This window comes from Chiloscyllium punctatum, chromosome 27 (assembly GCF_047496795.1).
Source record: "Chiloscyllium punctatum isolate Juve2018m chromosome 27, sChiPun1.3, whole genome shotgun sequence".
In the NCBI taxonomy this organism is placed as follows: Eukaryota; Metazoa; Chordata; class Chondrichthyes; order Orectolobiformes; family Hemiscylliidae; genus Chiloscyllium; species Chiloscyllium punctatum.
The window spans coordinates 48,048,888-48,071,429 of record NC_092765.1 but is presented as its reverse complement, the minus strand read 5'-3'; the positions used below and the strand labels follow the sequence as shown (position 1 = coordinate 48,071,429).

Here is a 22,542-nt window from a genome sequence, read left to right as displayed (position 1 = left end):
GATGAAAATGTGATTGTATCTGGGAGTATTCTCCAACATGCTGACTGTCTGTTGCTGCAGACACCTACTGCCTCTGGAATGGCGTGTTAGCAATTTGAATGTGCAAATCGTGCATTATAGAGAAATTTGAACTAGTATATAGATATGATGATGCATCTACAGTCTCCACTGACTTCCTTAATTTAGTCAATGAAGCAAGATCAGAGGGAAAGTAAGAGTGTGAGAGTGAGGGAGTGCAAGAGCATGAGCGTTTGTGTGCGCAAGCAATTGCGTGTGTGTGTGTGTGTGTGTGTGTGTGTGTGTGTGTGAGTGTGAGAGAGAGAGAGAGAGAGAGAGAGAGAGAGAGAGAGAGAGAGAGAGAGTGTTTGTGTGCATGTTTGAGCATTTGTGTTGATTTGTGCATGCTTAAGTATCTGTGTATAGCAAAACTGGCTATATAACAGACTGCACTGGAAAGTGTGTCAGTGGTCAGCAAAGAAAAGGAGCTGCATATTAATCAAGCTCAGAGGACACTCACTCAGGTGAAAAACATGAGCAGGCATAGCCTCAGAATTTCTGACCTTATGACAATGTAGAGATTCTGGAATATGTCACCTCAAGGGTTGATAGACATCTGCAGCCTCCCAGAACAAGTCATTTTGAACAGATAGCCTAGACATTACCACTGACTGTGAAAGTAGCCTCAGTCAGAAGTTTTTTTTTCCCTTCAAGCCCATTGTAGGATACATCTCTAGCATCCTCCTGCTGGCTGCATGTAAATTCATAATGCAGGTCACTCATCAAATGTTTGCCAGGACTGATAATTATGCAAAATCAGTCTATAAAGATGCTGGTCAAAATAAGTGAGCATTAAGTGTCTTTGGCTGACTTCATCCAGAAGCAGGGCACCATCAAGCACATGCCTAGAAATCCATACATCTATAGACCAACCAGAAAAATTAGCAGCTCACAAAATATTCCACTTCGTTGATGTTCAGTTGGTACATATTGCTGCTTGTGCAACCACAGAAAAAAATAATGCAAAAAAGAAAATCAGGAAGCTTCCATGATGTTTCCATCCTGCAGCAGTCCAAGCTCTGCAACCTTCTTTGGACCTGCAAGCAAACTAAACATGTGGCTGTTAGGAGACAAAGAATATATCCTTCAAGGTCAGCTAATGAAGGCCAGGAGCAACACAAAACATAAAGCTTAAGATTAGTATAATAAAAGCTATACAACAACCAGATGTGTCATTGAACAAGCAATCTATATGCTCAAGATGTGCTTCAGGTGTAGAGACAGATGTGAAGGTACTCTTCTGTATGAGGAATTCCATAATAATGGCAATGAGCTCAGCTCTGCATAACATCATGCAATATAATTGACTGGAACAGCAGGGAAATAAGATGTTCGACACACTATCTGAAGAAAAATCCAAAGAGGAAAAAGGATGATGATGGCATAGAGGAATAGCTGGTAGAAGATAGCAGCCACTGAACAGCTTCAACGGCATACACTGTTGCTCAAGATTCCAGGAATTTCTTTATAACTTATATTTTAGACCAATGACCTTCATTTGCTGAAATGTCTTTAATCAAAACTGATAACTCTTTAGGGTGTAGGTTTGCTCGCTGAGCGGTAGGTTTGATATCCAGACGTTTCATTTCCAGGTTAGGTAACATCAGTGACGACCTCCAAGTGAAGCGAAGCTGTTGTCTCCTGCTTTCTATTTATATGTTTGTCCTAGATGGGGTTCCTGGGGTTTGTGGTGATGTCATTTCCTGTTCATTTTCTGAGGGGTTGATAGATGGTATCTAGATCTATGTATTTGTTTATGGCGTTGTGGTTGGAGTGCCAGGCCTCTAGGAATTCTCTGGCATGTCTTTGCTTCGCCTGCCCCAGGATAGATGTGTTGTCCCAGTGGAATTGGTGTTTTTCTCATCCGTGTGTAGGGCTACGAGTGCTGGTGTTCATGTATCCTGGTGGCTAACTTTCTTCCTGTTTGTCCGACGTAGTGTTTGTGGCAGTCCTTGCATGGAATTTTGTAGATGACATTGGTTTTGTATATGGGTTGTACTGGGTCTTTTAAGTTTGTTAGTTTTTGTTCGAGAGTGTTGGTGGGTTTGTGTGCTACTAGGATTCCGAGGGGTCTTAGTAGTCTGGCTGTCATTTCTGAAACTTCTTTGATGTATGGTAAGGTGGTTAGTGTTTCTGGCTGCTTATCGTGGTTTGTTCTTGAGGAATCTGCGGACTGTATATTTGAGAATCCGTTCTTCTTAAATACGTTCTCCTCTGTTTTCCGAAGTTCATCTGTGCTGCAGTGTGTGGCAGCCTGTTGGAATAGTGTTCTGATACAGCTTCATTTGTGTTGGGATGGTTGCTGGTGTAATTAAGTATTTGGTCAGTGTTTGTCGGTTTTCTGTATACGCAGGTTTGTAGTTCTCCGTTGTCCTTTCTTTCGACTGCGACGTCCAGGAATGCGAGTTTGTCGTCTGTTTCTTGGTGAACTCTATGCCTGTGAGGGTGTTGTTGATGATGTTAAATGTCTCTATCTTGTTTTGTTTTGTGATGACAAAGGTGTCATCTACGTAGCAGACCCAGATTTTCGGTTTGATGGTTTGTTCTAGTCTTTGCATTACAGCTTCTGCTATGAATCCTGATAGCGGAGATCCCATGGGTGTGCCGTTGGTTTGTTTGTAGATTAGGTTGTTGAAGGTGAAGTGGGTAGTGAGGCACAGGTCCACTAGCTTCATGATGTTTTCGTTGGTAATGTGATTGATGGTGGTTGGGGTGTGTGTGATGGTCTCTTCTAAAAGTGTGGGAAGTGTTTCCTTACTTGACAACTCTTACTTGAGTCTACACAGATGCTACCAGATCTGCTAAGCATTTCCAGCATTTTCTGTTTTTATTCCAGATTTTCAGTATCTGCAGTACTTCGCTTTTGTATCTTCTCATCGTTATGAAGTTCAGCTAATTATTTTCAGACATCAACATTGCCAGCATGCAACTTGTGTAGATTTACCCACCAGAACCATCTGGGATGACTTTGGTAGATTACCTATAATAAATCCTTTTTCTTGGTATTAGTCTACATTACTGATAGTAAATGGAAAGGATGCACACATAAAGTCTTCACAGAAGATTTAGTTTTGATGGACAGAATACCTTTATTACAGAGTACTTAATCGCTAATATATTACAGCTGAGATACTTGACAGTCTTCAATAGGACCTCATTTATACTTGAATAAGCATATATTACTGCTACCAAAAGAATTCTGGGACAGAACTTAGAGGTATGAACAATTTGAATGCACATTCCTCAATAGTGCTTCCCTCCTCCAGGAACAAGTCTTTATGTCCTGATGGACAGAACTTATTTTGTATTGTCAACCAACTCTCTCAGATACCAAATGCCTTACATAATAGTTTTTACTACAGGACCAACATAACAATCACATCCAGTGTCCATTCTACTGCCCACCTCCTTTGGAACAGCAACATGTTATTTGGCAAAAGTTGTCTATGCCAGGGTTCTCACTTGACATGAACATCTTCCCATTCAAACCTTTGTATACTCCTCCTCTTAACCCATTCCTTTGGTCATTCCTCCCAGAACTTCTTGTAGATCAGCTATTGCTGTATCCAAGGCTTCTAAGGATCTCATGTCTTAAATTTTGTTCATTTTAAGAAAGTAATACAAATGTAACTGTCTTGTTTTTCAGATGTTTAGTATGCATGAGGTGAGAGAGAGGAGAAATTAACTACAAAGTTAAGCAATTTTATGAAAATTTAGCAAAAGTTGTTCCTTTGAGTATTTAATTCATGAAAGCCTGCAAATGACTGAACAAAAGCAGGGATAAGCTAGACCCACAATTCTTCATCCTACTGAGAGCCATCCTTTTTACATGACACTACGGTGGGTCCAAAGTACACAAAATTGTGTTGAACTATTTCTTCTAGAAGTTTTAGAAAGAAAGTCACACTAAACCAAGTGACTATTCTATTCCGCCCACATGAATCGCTCTAATATGACAGAGTATGATTTCTATTCTTTTTTTTCAGTTATCTTTAAAATTCTGCATAACCATAACCTGGATATAATGCACTGTCATTCCAGTTCTTGTGATGTAAAAGTCACAAATTCCTTTAACACAGAACATCCAATGGAAGATATCTTGGTTAACGTCCCCTCCTCATTCCTCAGCTTTTCCACGATAAACATTGGACCTTTACTAGATTATTTACTGTTTTTTTCTAAACTTACTCTGAATGTCAGAACTCAGAGGAAAATAGCATAAATCTTGGTGCTCAGCTTGGCAAGTTTTGTTTTCATTTTTTGCTTATATAATGCAAAATATTTCTGACAATTCATCCATAGTTTTTAAAATTACACTCCATGCTAATATTCTACTAGCGTTGAATGCATAAAAGTCAAGGTTACTTGATATTAAATGCAAGAGAGCTTACAAAGTAGCCAGTTAGCCCATGATAAGCACAACTCACTACTTTGGTAAAGAAGTTGAAACTTGTGCTACAAATACATGGCAAAGATGGTTGATGCTTACATTTCCTGCTATCACTCCTACAAACATAAGAACTAGGAGCAGGAATAGGCAATTTAACCCCTTGAACCTGCTCCGTCATTTGATATCATCACTGTTGATCTCATCTCAGCCTCAACTCAACTTTGCTGCCTGCTCTGCATAATCATCATCTCACATTGCCAATGAAAAATCTGTCCATCTCCTCCTTAAATTTACTCAATGTACCAGTATCCATCACACCCTGGGGTAATGAATTCCACAGATTCATGACCCTTTGAGAAAAGTAATTTCTCTTCATCTCTTCTTTAAAAATCTGCTAGCTCTTATTCCAAAACTTTCATTTGGAAGGCATTTTGATTGCTGGAACTTGACCAAATATGCAATCCTATAAACTTGCTAGTTGACTGGGAATAAACAAACTGCTCCAAGAAAAGTTGCATTTACTTAAAGGTACATTACATTCTACTGTCCACTTGAACAGGATTTTTGAAACACATCTGAAGACTCTCTGTGAAGGGAGACAATTTATCTAAACTCCATCAATGTTCTTCAGCAAATACCTGAGTTCATCAACATTATCTGCCTCTTCCCCATTTGGGCATCTTACAGAATTCACCAAGATAACGTCAGTGCTTGAATGTTGTCATATGGGATTTCTGTTCTGTCAGAAAGAACGAGAAGCTGCTCCAGAAGATGGGGTAGAAGAGCAAGTCGGACTACTCATCTGTTCTGGTTACAAGGTATTATTTCTCCTATGTACCACTTCCACTAGGATTTCCAGTCCTCTAATCAAGAGCCTCTGCACTCTCTAATTTAGTCCCCTAAGTCATCAAGAAACATACCATAGTATCTTAGTCAATACACTTCATATCTTCAATGGGACTACATGTAGACTATGTGCTGTCAACTGACCCACAAAAACTGCATCCAATTATTGTCACTTTAGACCTTGCAAGCACATTTAAATGCTAATATGATAATTAAAGATAGCTGCTAAATCTACTTTCAAATGTATTTATTATTAATGCAGCATGCATTTAGTGCATGTTTTCATCTTTTGGCTAAAATACTTTTACATATTTCACAATGTAAACATTTTTAAGGCTTCAAAATATTGCTCCTTTGAAAGAATTTGTCCAAAAAACAGTTGTTCTAAGACATGTTTACACCATATTAGTGATTCATACAACAACATTCTCTGTAACTAGAAACATAGTCTGTTTTCAGCTTATAATGTTAGAAGAGCCACAAGAGGGAGGTTTACAACTGTCAGACACTTGCTTCTTACCTGAAAAATAGGTGCCCACCAATTGAAAATGAGGGAAGCAGATTAGCTGTTCCATTAAGCCCCAAGAGCCACCAGCCTGTAAATGGGTGAGCAGCACAACTGCCTGGAATAGACAGAAAGCTGCATAAATATACAAATTGGGCTCATACCTATTCTACAATGTTGATTGCAGTTCATAAGTATAAATGGGCAAGAGTATGAACTACCAATATAGCAATCCACCTGACTGTACTAGCCTAATTCGCACTCATTATGGATGGAGGCCATTCATAACAGACTTAGAGAAATTCACAAATTATTTTAATTGATCTCGAAGCATCTCATTTTAGTTTTATCCTATCAAATTTTTAATAATTCATCCATAGGATGAGGATGTCACTAACTATGCCAGCAATTTACTGGGCATCCCGAATTACTCTGGAGGAAGAGGTGATATGCTGTCTTTTAGAACTGCTGCAGCCTTTGAGGTGTAAGGACACCCACAGTGCTTTTAGGTATGGTGTACCAGGATTTTGACACAGCAGCAATGACATAACAGAAATAAAGTTCCAAGTAAGGATGATGTGCTACTTGCCAAAGGGAACTTGCAAATGAAAATGCTTCCATACCTCTATGGTTTCTATCATTCTAGATGTTTTAGATGACGAAGGAGTTTATGAGAGTTACTGAAGTGCATCTTGTAAATGATAAATCTTGCTGCTGCTATGCATGGTAGGTGAAGGGAGTGAATGAGGATAATGTGCTAATCAAAATGGAGTGCCGAACATTTTGGCTTCTTTAAATTTAAAAAATAAATGACAGGAGATGTTAAAGGGAACATAGGCCATTTAGAAAATGAATCTGGGGAGATAATTATGGGGAACAAGGAAATGGCAGAGGAGCTAAGCAGATATTTACATCAGTCTTTACAATGGAAGATATTTTGAAAATCCCATTAATACTATAGAATACAGGGTGGGGATTAAAGTAACATTATCACTAGAGAAGTAGTATTAAAAAAACTAATGGGATAAAGATAGATAAGTCCTCTGGCTTTGATGACTTGTATACTAGGATCCTAAAAGAGGCAGTGACAGAGATTGTGGATGCATTGGTGGCAATCTTCCAAAAATTCCAGGATTCTGCAGAACTACCAGCTGATTGGAAGACTGCCAATGTGACCACCCTATTCAAAAAGGCAGGAAGGCAAAAAGAGGTAAATATATGACTATGACTCTATATGTCAATTAGCCTAACACATATTGTTGGAAAAATGTTGGAATCAATTATTAAGGAAGTAATAGCAGAACATTTGGAAAATCATAAACTAATCACAGAGTCAACAGGACTTCATGAAAGGAAAATCATGTCTGATTAATTTATTAGAGATTTTCAAGGAAATCTCAACCAGAGAGGATATGGGGGATCAGTAGGAGTGATGTATTTGGACTTCCAGAAGACATTCAACCAGGTACCTCATAAAAGGTTATTTCATATAGTAAGAGCCCACAGTGTTGGAGCTAGGTTATTGGCATTGATAGGGACTCAGCTAATGGACAGCAAACAGCAAATGGGAATAAAGAACACTTTTTCAAGATGACAACCTATAATCAGTGGGGTTCCACGGGGATCAGTGTTGGGACGATAAATGTTTACAAGATCGATGAATGAGTTGGAGAAATAATGTAAATGCATTGTAGCCAAATGTGTAGATGACACAAAAGTAGATAGAAAGGAAAGGTGTGAGAGGGATACAAAGTTTACAGGGGAATACCGATAGGTTAAGTATTAAGTGATAGTCATAAGTCATACAATACAGAAACAGACTCTTCATTTCAACTCATCCGTGCCAATCAGGTTTCCTAAACTGAATTCACCCATACCTACACCTCTGGATCTTTCTGGACAGTTGTCAAACAGAGACCTGGGGCTACTTGTACATAATTCCTTGAAACTAGCGTCACAAGAAGACAGAGTGGCAAAAAAGGCGTTTGGCTCGCTTGCCTACACTGGTCAGAGCATTAAGCATTGGAGTTGGGATGTCATGTTGCACATGCACAAGACACTGGTGAAACCACAAGTAGGTGAAAAGTTGGCAATTGGAGCATAATGTCAGAAAATATGAAGTTGTTCATTTCGGAAGGCAGAATTTTAAAAAAGTATAATTTACATGGAGAAAAATTGCAGAAAGCTGCTAAACAAAATGACCTGGGTGTACTTATGCATGAAACAAAAAGTTAGCACACAGATGCAGCAGGTAAACAGGAAGGCTAATGGAACGTTGTGGTTCTGTTCGCTGAGCTGGGAGTTTGTGTTGCAGACATTTCATCCCCTGCCTAAGTGACATCCTCGGTGCTTGGGAGCCTCCTGTGAAGTGTTTCTGTGATGTTCCCTCCGGCATTTATAGTGGTTTGCCTCTGCCGCTTCTGGTTGTCAGTTCGAGCTGTCCACTGCAATGGACAGGCTAATGGAATGTTGGCCCTTATTTCAAGGAGGTTGGAATGTAAGAGTAGGGAAGTCTTATTGCAACTGTACTCATGCTGGTGAAACCACACCTGGAATATTGAGTGTAGTTTTGGTCCCCTTATTTAAAAAGATGTAATTTAATTGGAAGCAGTTTAGGGATGGCTCACTAGGCTGATTGTCTTGTTAACAAAAGTTAAAGTGGTTTGGACACTGAAGTTTGAAGAATGAGAGGTGATCCCATGGAGACATACATGATTCTTAAGAGGCTTGATAGGGTAAATGCCGAGAGGATACTCCCCATCATGATAGGGTCCAGGACAAGAGGTCATAGTCTCAGAATAAAGGGACACCAATTTATGACTGAAGTGAGGAAGAATTTCTTCTCTCAGAGGATTATGAATGTTTTTGGAACTTCTTGCCACAGAGGGGTGCCCTTGAGCATATTTAGGGCTCAGGTAGATAGATCCTTGATCAGTAGAAGAGTCAAGGGTGATGGAAAAAGGGCAGAAAAGTGGATAAGAGGCATGTCACATCAGCCAAGATCCTATTGAATGGCAGAGAAGGCTCAAGGGATCAAATAGCATAATCGCACTATTTCTTGTGTCTTATGGTCAAGATTTTGGCTGTTATTGGAGCTGCAACAATCAAAACCACTATAGACTATGCTATCACCCTCCTGACTTGTAACTTGTAGATATTAGAGAGGTATTGGGGAGTCAGGAAGGGAGCCACATGCTTTAGAATTCCAACATTGTGCATGCTTTTGTAGTCACAGTATTTATACAGCTAGTCAATGGTAACCCTCAGAAAGTTGACAATGAGGATTCAGCAATGGTAATGTCATTGAACATCAAGCAGCAATGGTTATATATTGCATTGTCAAAAATAGTCACTGTCTGGCATATATGGTGCAAAGACCAAAATGATCATGAAATTGGCACTTGCCAATTGTTAGCCAAAATCTAGCTGTTATCCCTACGTTGCTACATGTTCATATGGTCAGTTTCAGGATTTAAGGAGTCACCAATGTTCAGCGACCATCCCCACTTCTGACCTGAAGCAGCTGGAGATGGCTGGAGCTTGAGAAACTCCTACAGTGATGTCCTGGGGCTGGGATGATTGCACTTGAACCAGCTGAAAGTTTTCCACTACATTTCCTGTAATTCATCCTGATGACAAATCTGAAATAATTGTCACCCTCAATTCACCTCTGTAATTCAGCTCTTTGTCCATGTTTGGCCCAAGACTACCTGAGTTCAGGAGCCAATATATTACAACAAAGAAAAGAGGTAGAACCATCAAAGTCTGTGGATGTTGGATATGAAGAGATATACATCATTAGAGTAATGGATAAAGGGAGGCTTATGGCAAATTCCAAGGAATTAAAAAAGAATAGAAGGGCATAGAATGTGCAAGAAGAAATTTGAAGATGAGATTCAGGAGTTAACAGGAGACATTAACAGATACTAGCAGGTAAGATAAAGGAACATCTTCGGCTGTTTTACAGGTACATTGCAGGACAACGAAGTAAAGTTTAGGGCCCTTTAAGGACCACAGCAGTAATTTGTGCATTGATCCAGATGAAGTAGGGAGAGTTCTAAGTGAAACTTTGGTGGCGTTCACTAGTGAAAGGGACAGTACGGGCATAGAAACCAAAGAGAAGATCTGTGATTCAATTAAATAAATTAGCATTGACAGAAAAGAGGTCAACCAGGCTTAAAAGTTGATAAATCTCCAAGGCTGGATGAGGTGTATCCCAGCTTGTTGACCGAGTCAAGGAAGGAAATAGCAAGGATGCATGCAATAATTTTCAATTCCTCTGTGGCCACAGGAGAGGTGCTGGAGGACTGGATGACTGCCAATGTGAACCATTATTCAAGAACGGAGCAATGGATAAATCAGGAAACTACAGGTCAGTCAGTTTACCTTCAGTGGTGGGGTAACTATTTGAAGCAATTCTGAGGTACAAATTAAATCTGCATTTGGAATGGCAAAGTTTAACCAAGAACAGTCAGCATGCTTTTCAGGGGTGATCATGTCTGACCAACTTGACTGATTATTTCAAAGAAGTGATAGGCGTGTAGACAACGGCAATGCTTTTGATGTGGTATAAAAGGTTGAATAATTTCATTGATACAATCAATAACTTGCATTTGTTGAAAGCTGTTGCAATGTAATAAGACACTCCAACTCACAACAATATTATCCAACAAAATTTGACATCAAGTAATGCAGACTGACATGAGGACAGATGGCTAGGTCAAAAAGGTAGGTCTTAAGGAGCACCTTAAGGAGAACAAAGAAGTACTGAAGACAAGATTTTCAGGGAGAGAATTTGAGATTAGGATCTCAGCAGCTGAATGCACAGCTACAAATGGTGAAACAATTAAAATCTGAGATCTGTTGGCCTGCAGAAAGTTACAGAGTTATGAATGCTGACTAGGAAAAAATTAAGTCTGGAAGTAACAAAGATGTGGGTAATGACTTAATCACAGAAAAACTGAAATGGGTGAACTTGGACGAAGTTACAGATATGGTCCTCATGATGACTGCGATGTGATCTTCACTCATTTTAAGATTAAGTATGACACCAAAATCTCAATGAATCAGATTCAGCCTGTTGCTCTGGAAAGAGATAGTATTAGTGGTTAGGAATGCAAGTTGTGGTTGGAACCAAAAAGGTCTGGGAGATGGTGGAACCTAATAATTAACATATGGAAGATTGGGGTTGACAAGTTAGGAGTCCTTCTTTGCCTCTGAAAGGCATTTATCAGTAGTGAAGAGTTGAATTTTCCACATGGGAATATCACTAAGTAAGCACTGTTATCATTCTAAAAGAACCCAATAAAGGAGCAGCTAGGGGAGAAATCTCCTTCACCAGTGCTCTTTGTCCCAACGAGGCAGATATGCAACACTATTGGCCAACCCTGCCCATAATGGTACTGTTGCCCTCATTAACATCACACCGCCAACATCCTTCAAAAGAGCCTACCTGACCTTTGGTACCCAAGCCTCAACTACTGACTGAGGGAGAGTATACCCACCTTCAAGGTGAAGTTACAGCAATGGCTACTAATCTGGTGACAACGATCTCTCTGTGATTGACCAGAAGCATGTCAGGGAAGCATCTATCGCTCGTAGGGATAGCAACACTCTACCAGCCAATTTATAACAGGATATAGCACTAGTTCCCACTTCCTGCAAAAATGGGGTCATCCCCAATTTCAGGTCTGTCCACTGACAAAATTTCTAGCCAGTGTGTTGGTCTTTCTAATAATTATTTTGAGAAAATTCTGCTGATAAGCAATGATTTGTGAATAAACAATCTGTGAAATAAGAAGAGATTAGAGGCCGAGAGGAACTGTGTATGTATTTTTACCCTTTTATGTTTTAAGATATGATCTTTACCACTTTCAACTGGTTGGAACTGTTGCACAATTAACTGAGATAAATCCCCAAGGTGGAGGTTTAAGAATGAAATAAATCACCCTTTCATGGTTGGGGGAAAGGTGGTGCAAGTGAGTGGGGTTATGGGTGAAACAATCTATACCATCCAAACCCTTCAAAGCATAATACAGTCTCAGGAAGACATTAACAAATGCTTAGTCCTGGACATTGAATATATTTGTGGATGACATCTCTAATGTCAAAGATTGAATTCAGATGGGAAAATCTCATTTGAAGTGTCTTTGTACTGGATGATCACATTTCACTTTATACATTAATAATCTGGATGAAGGGACTGAGGGCATTCTGGCTAAGTTTGCAGATGATACGATGATAGGTGGAGGGGCAGGTAGTATTATGGAGACAGGAAGGCTGCAGAAAGATTTAGACAGTTTAGGAAAGTAGGCAAAGAAGTGGCAGATAAAACACAATGTGGGAAACTGTGAGGTCATGCATTTTGGTACGAGTAATAGAGGAATGGACAATTTTATAAACGGGAAGAAACGTCAGAAATCTGAAGTGCAAAGGGACTTGGGAGTCCTAGTCGAGGTTTCTCTTAAGGTAAACTTGCAGATTGAGTCGATAGTTAGGAAGGCAAATACAATATTGTCATTCATCTATTTCTGAGGCTTTAGAAGGTTCTGGTCAGACCATATTTAGAGTATTGTGAGCAATTTTGGGCCCCCCTCAGGAAAGCAATAGTGGTCCTGAAGCAAGTCCAGAGGAAGTTCATGAGAATGATCCCAGGAATGAAAGGCTTAATGTATGAGGAATGTTTGAGGACTCTGGGACTATACTTAATGGAGTTTAGAGGGATGAGGGAGGATCTGATTGTAACTTTCAGAATACTGAATGGCCTGAACAAAGTGGACATTGGGAAGATGTTTCCACTAGCCGGAGAGATGAGGACCCAAGGGCACAGCCTTACAGTAAAGAGAATATATTTTCGAATGAGATAGGAGAAATGTCTTTGGCAGAGAGTGGTGAATCTGTGAAATTCATTGCCACAGATAAGCTATGGAGGCCAGGTTACTGAGTATATTTAAAACATAGATAAATAAGTTCTTGATTGCCAAAGGGATCAAAGATTATAGGGAGAAAGTGGGAAATTATGTTGAAAAATCTATAAGCCATGATTGAATGGCAAAGCAGACTCGATGGCAAATCAAGTGGCCTAATTTCTGCTCCTATGTCTTATGGTCTTATATTCGAAGGAAGGAATCATCAACAATTAAGGTATTCTGTAAACACTCTCAACTAAACTAATGTTTGCAATTGCTGATCCACTGCACATTTGAAATCCCAAATGTCATCTATTGAAGAAAATATATGATTCAGACCAGCAAGGAAGATACAGTCAGGGCTGATAATAACATGCAGTTTTCACTTAGTCATGTTGGATTTGCTAGAAAATGGTCCATGGGGATTGTGTTATGCCCTTATGCCAATGCCATCTGCAGCATCACAATAGTGTAAGACAATATGACAATGAAAGTAACAGGTGGCAGCTACTTCCACTAGATTTATGTCTTCAAAAGACTTTTCTCAAGTTTGCTCATGCTTCAGTAGCCCTCCCAGGATCCGTCTGACCAATTATCATTAACTTCATTTGCAAACATCAAAATTTCAACACGGAACAGAAGAGCTTTGATTTGTTATACCTGACTAAAGAGGAGCTTGAATTGATAATATCTAGCTGCATTTTGTTACAATGTATCAACTCCTGTTAGGGGGCCATCTAGTGTTGAGTTAACAATATCCACATGAACTACGGCTACAATCAAGCATGATTGATTCTATGAAATGCAGCAACTGCCCAAGTCAACAAAAACATACAGAAGTAAAGGATTCTGGTATAACAACTGGCATCGAGATCTTGAAAGCACATTCCCGAAAGCAGGAAATTATTTTCCTTCGTCAAGGTACAGCCTTCTTTTTTTATTATTGATGGCACAATTGGTAATACACCAAGTAGTACAGATGGAGACATAAAAATTACAAAAAAAAATTAATTAAATGAATTGGAAAACTGTGGAAAGAGGATTTCATCACAGTTAAAGAGAAAGTCATCCACTTTTACACAAAGGAAGGTTGGATGTGGGTAGTATTTAAATGGCAAAAAGCTTGAAATAATGAAAGCCAAAGATTTAGAAGTAAATTTACACAGATCAACAAAAATAAAAATGCAATAGCTAGAGTTAATCTCTAAACAGACCATTAAATTTATATTACAATCTGCTTAAGGAGTAGTAACTTTTATTTTTCTTAAAGTAAACAAAGTGAGAGACTTGTATTTCTATATTGTATGAGTGAAGGTGGGAGTGACTTACAGCTCAAAAGTGAAACTAAGAGTGGTGTTGGTGTGACTGGAAATGTGTTTACATGCATTTAAATTGTGTTTCAAGAAAAGGTTTGAGGGAATAGCTCAGCGCTTTAGAAAACAAAGAGTATAGAGAGGGAAAAAAAGGACTGTTGTCTAGGACCAGACAGTGCCATGTCAAAAGAGATACGAAGAGAATTTTTTTTTGACAGAGACACAAGGTCATACAGAAGGTCTGCTACAATCCATACAAAGTAAGTTTCTGTAAGGACTCAATAGTTAGTGCTCCTGCCTCACAGCGCTATGTTCAATTGCAGCCTCAGGCAACTGATTGTGTGGAGTTTGCACATTCTCCCAGTGTCTGCATGGGTTTCCTCTGGGTGCTCTGGTTTCCTCCCACAATCCACAGATATGCAGGTCAAGTGGATTGGCTATGCTAAATTGCCTATGGTGTGCAAGGATGTGCAGCTTAGGTAGATTAGTCATGGGAAATGCAGGGTTACAGGTAATGGGGTAGGGAGATACACCTGGGTGGGATACTCTTCAGGAGGGTCAGTGTACACACCAATGGGCCAAATGGCTTGCTTCCACACTGTAGGAATTCTATTATTATAGTGTGCACAGAAAAGATACCAGTAGCTTTTCTTTTCCAAAACAGTCAGGAGAATAGAAGCCCTAAGTGGTTCCAGAACAAGAGAAGTTTAAAGAATCCATTTAACTAATAAATCAGCTGTATCAGTAATTTGTTTAATGAAGACAAATTAACTAAAGCAGCAGAATTGAGTAAATGTATAGGTTCGTCAGAAATTTAACAAATACAGCTGTGCTTACTGAACAAGGAACTTAAAGGTTGGAAACAAGATGGCCTTTGAGTATCTACAAGCTTTTTGTTGATTATAAAAGATAAAAATTCAGGTTAAGTTCTGATATTTGTAATAAGACCATTTCCACTAGCTCTTGTATAATATAAAATAATGTGTTGTACTTTTGAATTCAAATTTGATGTTCCTTTGTTAACTGTAAATGGGCAGCTTCTTGTGAATATGTGCAGTGACAGGCCACCAGAATAACCAAACTTAGTCTATCAGGACAGGTTTCACTCTGTGATCTGACTTCTCCAATGTACCTTCAGCCGGGATCATGACAATTAGAACAATAATAAAATTACATTACATGTTCAACTTATTTCTCATACCCATTATTAACATGTATGAAATCATATGGTGAACAACTAGAACCGCTATAAAGCATCATTGGAAAAGAAGCCAACCTCACTAAATACCAGTCTGCTGTGGAAAGGCGTAGTAAAACCAGACTGTGTTAGTCGATCTTTGTGGATGCAAAGGTAGCTAAATTAAGGACTGATCAGAGTACAATGAAGCAGATGTGTCTTAATTACATGATTCTTGGATGGATGATCTCAGAATCATAAGGATCTTGTGCAGGGGGTACATCATCAAACATTCTGGAAGATCATCATGAAAGGAAGGCTGAGTTTGGAACTCAGAGAAGCATGTGACCCAAAAGAATGAACCTAGCTCATTCACCTTGCAGAATAATATCTAAGTCCAAGCATGAGTCTTGAGATTTACTGTGATAAGTTTCAAGCAAGAATAATGAGCTAAATGCAAAGTTATCAAGAATTAATTTAACGCCTGTATATTTTAGGTACTAACAAGTACCAAGTTGTGCTAAACCTAAGTATGAGTGTTTGTTTGCCAAGTCAGTTGACATTCTTTGGAGGTAAGGGGGTCAACATTTTGGCATCATTGGGTGGCAAGGTTGTCTGGATGTGCTGAGCAAAGCCACATATATAGAGTAAGCATGCAAGGGAAAACTCGAGAAAACAGCCTTGAAGGATGTTAAGCATATCTTCTATGCATTGACACAGAGGGACCTAACTAAATTTAGTGAGGAGACACTATTGTGGAGGGTTTAAAGAGGTTGTAACAATATATCTCCCTGCTGCAAATTGGAACTACCAGACCACAGTCCCAGTCACCTTCTGACTAAATTTAAAATAGTAGCTGCAAATATTGAAAACTGAGTGCCCAGACTGGGAGAAGGTACACCGGGAGTACTTAAATCATAGATGGCCCAAGTGAGTCAAATATACTGACAAAGAACTCAAGGATCTGAGACCAATTGGATAAATGTATTGGGAGAAGGCTAGAAAAGAATAGGTGAAATGCACTTCTGAACTCAATAAAGCCAAGGCAATACGAAGGAATTTCAAGAGAAGGAAAAAGAAAATGCAAGATTAAAATATGAGCTTGAAGTTGCTAGAGAGTAAGTAACTAAGTTACATAGACAAATGTCAGATGAAGAACAAAATAAATGAATCTGTTGCACATTAATCAATTTCAAGCACAGTTTGAACAGGCCCGTCAGGAATATGAAAAGACTATCACGAGTGTGAACATAGAACACAGAACATTATGGCGCAGTACAGGCCCTTCGGTCCCTGATGTTGTGCCAACTTGCGACACCAATCTGAAGCCTATCTAACCTACATTATTCTATTATCATTCATACGTTTATCCAATGACCATTTAAATGCTCTTAAAGTTGGCGAGTCTACTACTGTTGCAGGCAAAGCATTCCATGTCCTTACTACTCTCTGAGTGAAGAATACACCTCTGATCTCTGTCCTGTATCTATCACCCCACGATTTAAAGCTATCCCCTCATGCTAGCCATTACCATCAGAGGAAAAAGGCTCTCACTGTCCACCCTATCTAACCTTCTGATCATCCTGTATGTCTCTATTAAGTAAACTCTCAACTATCTTCGCCCTATCAAAAACTGCCTCAAGTCCCTCAGCCTTTCCTCATAAGACCTGCCCTCCATACCAGGTAACATCCTGGTAAATCTCCTCTGCACCATTTCCAATATTTACACATCTTTCCAATAATGCGACAACTAGAACGGTGCGCAAGATTCCAAGTGCAGCCACACCAAGTTTTGCACAGCTGCAACATGGCCTCCTGGCTCTGAAACCCGATCCCTCTACCAATAAAAGCTAACACACCGTACGCCTTCTTAACAAACCTATCAACCTGCGTGGCAACTTTCAGGGATGCACATGGACACACGAGACCTCTCTGCTCCTCCACACTATCAATAATCTTACCATTAGCCCAGTGCTCTGTTGTTCCTGTTACCCCTTTCAAAGTGAATGACCCCACACTTTTCCACATTAAACCCTGCTTGCCACCTCTCAGCCCCACTCTGCAGCTTATCTGCGTCCCTTTGTAATCTGCAACATCCTTCCACACTGTCCATAACTCCACCGACCTTAGGGTCATCCACAAATTTACTAGCCCATCCTTCCACGCCCTCATCCAGATCATTTATAAAAATGACAAACAGCAGTGGTCCCAAGACAGCTCTTTGCGGTACACCATTAGTCACTGAACCTCAGGATGAACATTTCCCATCAACCACCATCCTTTGTCTTCTTTCAGCTAGCCAATTTCTGATCCAAAGCACTAAATAACCCTCAGTCCCATGCCTCTGTATTTTCTGCAATGACCTACCATGGGGAACCTTATCAAATGCTTTACTGAAATCCACATATACCACATCAACCCACTTTACCCTCAACCACCTGTTTGGTCACCTTCTCAAAGAATTCAATAAGGTTTGTGGGGCACAACCTACCCTTTCTAAAATATGTTGACTATCTCTAATCAACTTATTCCTTTCTGGATGATTATAAATTCTATCTCTTATAGTACTTTCCAAAACCTTGCCCACTAGTCTACAATTACCAGAGTTGTTTCTATTTCCCTTCTTGAACAAGGGGACATTTGCTATCTTCCAATCTTCTGGCACTATTCCTGAACACAATGACAACATAAATACTCAAAGCCAAAGGCTGTGCAATTTCTTCCCTAGCTTCCCAGAGAATCCTAGGATAAATCCCATTCGGCCCAGGGGACTTATCTATTTTCACACTTCCCAGCAATTAAGAAATTGCCGCAGTAATTATGCATATTTACAAGCAACAGTAAAGAGTCTCCACAATGTAGGCAAAGAAGATGGATATAAAATCACTGATCACACAAAGCACAAGCATGAAATAGACAAATTTAAATTGCAGCTATCAACCTGGAATGGTATGATATGCACATTCGGAACTATAGAAACAGACAACAGTAAGTGAGTGAGGTGGTGATGATTTCGATAGCAGAAATTTGGATGAGGCAAATCGGGGACCCCCACCCCCAGAATGAGATTTGAGTGCTTTTGGCACCTCCAGAATCTGCTCCTCTGAAACCAGTCACCATGGAGCGAAGGAATCCCATGGCATTGGCAGGGAAAGGATCAGGAATATATAGCACACCATTCAAGGTGACACAGTTATTCAAGATATGCAATAAATACCCCAATCTTCAAAACCTCGGTGATGCCCATGATCTCTTTGAATACATGTTAATAAAGGGTCTTGGCTGTGCTCAATGACAAAAAGAAGAACCTTCTGTTAATGAGTCTGAGTCTTTGCTATTCATTCAGCTCCACCTGATCCTCAGAATACTGGGGAGGGAATGTATGAGAGATGAGAGATGCTATATTGACTGTGGTAATAAGTAACAAATAGAACTCAGTGGATGGTATGAACAAGCATGGGCAAAAATAAGTGGAACACCCAATGGTCTTCGCTAGTTGCTTATGGATACTGTTCAACAGCATGTACAGGCCAAATTAGATTGACATATCTTACAGGCATCTAACACTACTCAATCAACTAAGACTTTAATCTTACAATTGACTGACAGTAATAAATGAGCGTGAGGCTTTTGATCCAAATGATCGCACACATATAGAAGACTAGGTACTGAGGTGTATGGTATGGGCCTGGAAAAAGAGTTCCAAGAGATTGAGATGTTAAAAGTAAAAAAAAGCACAAATTCAAAACGAAGGTCTGGAATAGAGAAGTAAAGGATGGGTCAGGGAATGAGAAAGCAATAAAGTTTGGGAGACCCCTTTCATAAATGTCCACTGTAGGTAGAGCGCGGAATCAAATTCAAGATGCTGGTGGAAATGGAAACATCGGACAGCAAGGCCAGTGTTACAACTACAGCAATCTGTGCCATCAAGCCACAGAATTTTGAGCACCTCCCAGCATTTGAAGAACAGGAGCCAAGCCTGATGTATAGACCTTTATTACTGGAAAGAATTTGAGAACAAGGACAGACATATTCCTAAAGGCTCCAGACATAGAGATGGACAATCTCAACTTTCTATACTCCCAGTTCCCAGACCTAGGTCCAAGCGCATGATAATGTCAGGCCTTTCTGACATGGGAAGTTAGCACCAAGTGGGATGGTGTGAAATGACCTATGTGGAAGATGAGGTAGGAGGCTGCCCTGTCAAATTTTTATAGGCTACCAGAGGTTCCTACACCACCCTTAATACATCCAAAGGAATATAGGTTTATCATAGCATATTAGAAACAGGCTATCATTTTGAGTGGTTTCACAGACCACTTTGAGAGGATTCAAGCTGACCCCTTAGAATTTAGATTGGGTGATTTGGTTTGCTATCACTCAGCTATATATTTGTATATTTGAACAAGAGCACATTCTTGGCTCTGACATGATGATTCACAGTAATCTGATCAAATGAATTGCTGTATTTGGCAAATGGACAAAGTAGCAGATTCACTGATTAAAGTCTCCATTGCGACATACACCAAATGAATCTAGGGAAATGTGTGTTAAGCCAATGGAAACGTCTGATGATCCAGGGTACAGGAAATTATCAGCAAGCACATGTCTGCTTTTGCCACAAATAAGCACAACTGTGATTGGATGATAGGTGAAATGGTCACAAATGGCCCTGATCCAAAGCCAAAGGAATTATACAGGTTTGCCAAACAAGCAAAGTGAAATTTGGAAGGTAATAACAAGTTTGTCATAACAGGAAGCATTGTGCCTGATGATATCAATAAGTAACTCACTAATTTGGCCAGTTAGGAAACTCAATGGCTCCTGCAACTGACAATCAAATACTGGGAGTTATATGAGACCACGTCATTTACTACCCCTGCGGTAGCAATTAGCCCTGAAACCATGATTAAACAAGCTCCACAGACCCAATAGACCCAACCGTCTTGTTATCAGTAATAGATTTTCATCAATTTCTTTAAAACAGCAACGTCAACATAAATTTGCTGTTACATTTCAAAGCCAATAAGATTGGACCCATTTCCTCAACGGTTTCACAACTTTTTTTACTTTCCACCAGATATTAGTGCAGGGGCTTGACGGTTTTTCATGACCCGAGTTGATAATTTTCTCTTTCAAACAAACGCTTGGGAGGAGAACATCTCTAGTGCCTCAGTGAATTGTTAGGCTTCCTCACTTCAATAGGACTCAAAGTTAACTGAAAGAATGACCAGATCATGAAACTGCAACTTACCTATTTAGGAACTACAGTAACTTACAAGAGTGAATAGAGGAAAAAAGAACATACTGAAGCAATATTTCAATGACCCTCCCAAAGTGATACAGAAACGCTTCAATTCTGTTTAAGGATAAGTGGGATGTTGATGGAATCATTTTGGTGGTTTTCTACTAAAGTCTCCCCACTGTCAGGCCTTCTGAAAAAAGATGCCCAAGGCTGTTGACTGAGCAACACACACAGGCCATTTTGGAACTAAAGCAAGCCTTGGCCAAGACTCCAACTTTGCAGGTATCTGATCCAGCACTCCCCTTTGCTCTGGAAGTTGCTACAATGGATTCGACCATCTCAGCAGTCCTCATATAGGAGCGCCAAGGAAGAATCTGACCAGTTATATATGTATTGTGGCTCCACATATGTAGCTGCTTGGAAGGAGCATCTAATAAATCAGGCTTCAAGCATTCAGTGAATTGGGTTAATTCCTCATTGCCACATCCCCAAAGTCCAAATTCAGCTTGGAGCCACAATCAGCAGCTCGATGGCTGGCACTACTTTGTCATCATTTCTGTACTTTACCCTGATCCTGTAAATTTGAATTGAGTAGGGCCATCTGCACATGTACAGTCAGAGTAATGTATTAATATACAAAAAATGTAATGATATTGTGTACAAAGAACAAAAAATTGCAGCACAGCAACAGGCCTTTAAGCCGTCCAAGCCTGCACTGATCCAGATCCTGTATCTAAACCTGTCACCTATTTTCTAAGGGTCTGTAACTCTCTGCATCCTGGTAAAAACAATGACTGCAGATGCTGGAAAGCAAATACTGGATTAGTGGAGCTGGAAGAGCACAGCAGTTCAGGCAGCATCGAATGAGCAGCGAAATCGACGTTTCGGGCAAAAGCCCTTCATCAGGAATAATATGAAGGGCTTTTGCCCGAAACGTCGATTTCGCTGCTCGTTGGATGCTGCCTGAACTGCTGTGCTCTTCCAGCACCACTAATCCAGTAACTCTCTGCATCCTGCCCATTCATGTATCTTAAATTACGCTATCGTGCTCACCTCTACTACCTCCAGTGGCAACTCATTCCAGGCACTCAGCACCCTCTGTGTAAAGAACTTTTCATGCATACCTCCCCAAAACAGTTTCTCTCTCACTTTGAATTTGTGAGCCCTGGTAATTGAGTTCCCCCACTCTGGGAAAAAGCTTCTTGCTATCCATCATGTCTATACGTCTCATGATTTTGTTGACCTCAATCAGTCGCCCTTCAACCTCTGCCTTTCTAATGAAAATAATCCTAATCTACTCAACCTCTCTTTATAGCTAGCGCCGTCCAAACTAGGCAACATCCTGGTGAACCTCCTCTGCACTCTCTCCAAAGCATCCACATTCTTTTGGTAATGTGGGGACCAGTACTGTGTGCAGAGGCCGAACCAAAGCCTTATACAATCCTTGTACTCAATACCCAGTCCGATGAAGGAAAGCATGCTGTAAGCCTTCTTAACCACTCTTTTGACCTACGTTGCCAGCTTCAGTGAACAATGGACCTGAACACTCAGATCTCTGTCCATCAATTTTCGCCAGGACATTTCCAATTACTGTACAGTTCACTCTTGAATTGAATCATCAAAATGCACCACCTCACATTTGCGCAGATTGAACTCTGTCTGCCATTTCTCTGCCCAATTCTCCAATCTATCTATAATCTGCTGTATTCTATGACAGTCCCCTTTCACTATCTGCTACTCCACCAATCTTAGTGTCATCTGCAAACTTGCTAATCAGACCACCTATACCTTCTTCCAAGTCATTTATGTATATCACAAACAACAGTGGTCCCAGCACAGATCCTTGTGGAACACCACTGGTCACAGCTCTCCATTTTGAGAAACTTCCTTCCACTGCTACTCTGTCTCCTGTTGCCCAGCCACCTAGCTAGAACACCCAGGACCCCATACAACTTCACTTTTTCCATCAGCCTACCATGGGGAACCTTATTAAACACCTTACTAAAGTCCATGCCCGTCCCTCATCGATCAACTTTGTCACCTGTTCAAAGAATTCTATTAGGTTTGTAAGACATGACCTTTCCTGCACAAAAACATGTTG

At 40.1% G+C, this 22,542-nt stretch overlaps 1 protein-coding gene across 9 annotated transcripts in view; it reads right to left on the bottom strand.

The window, feature by feature from the left end:
• adgrb2 (adhesion G protein-coupled receptor B2) overlaps nucleotides 1–22,542 on the bottom strand; it is a 758,374-nt gene that overhangs the window by 611,645 nt on the left and 124,187 nt on the right. The window contains exon 2 of one of the 9 annotated variants that reach the window (XM_072548615.1): nucleotides 5,814–5,916. The exons of the other annotated variants lie outside the window; for them this stretch is intronic. Within the exon in view, the coding sequence (XP_072404716.1) occupies nucleotides 5,814–5,916 (103 nt within the window). The remainder of the gene's footprint in view (nucleotides 1–5,813; nucleotides 5,917–22,542) is intronic. 9 annotated transcript variants of the gene reach the window in all.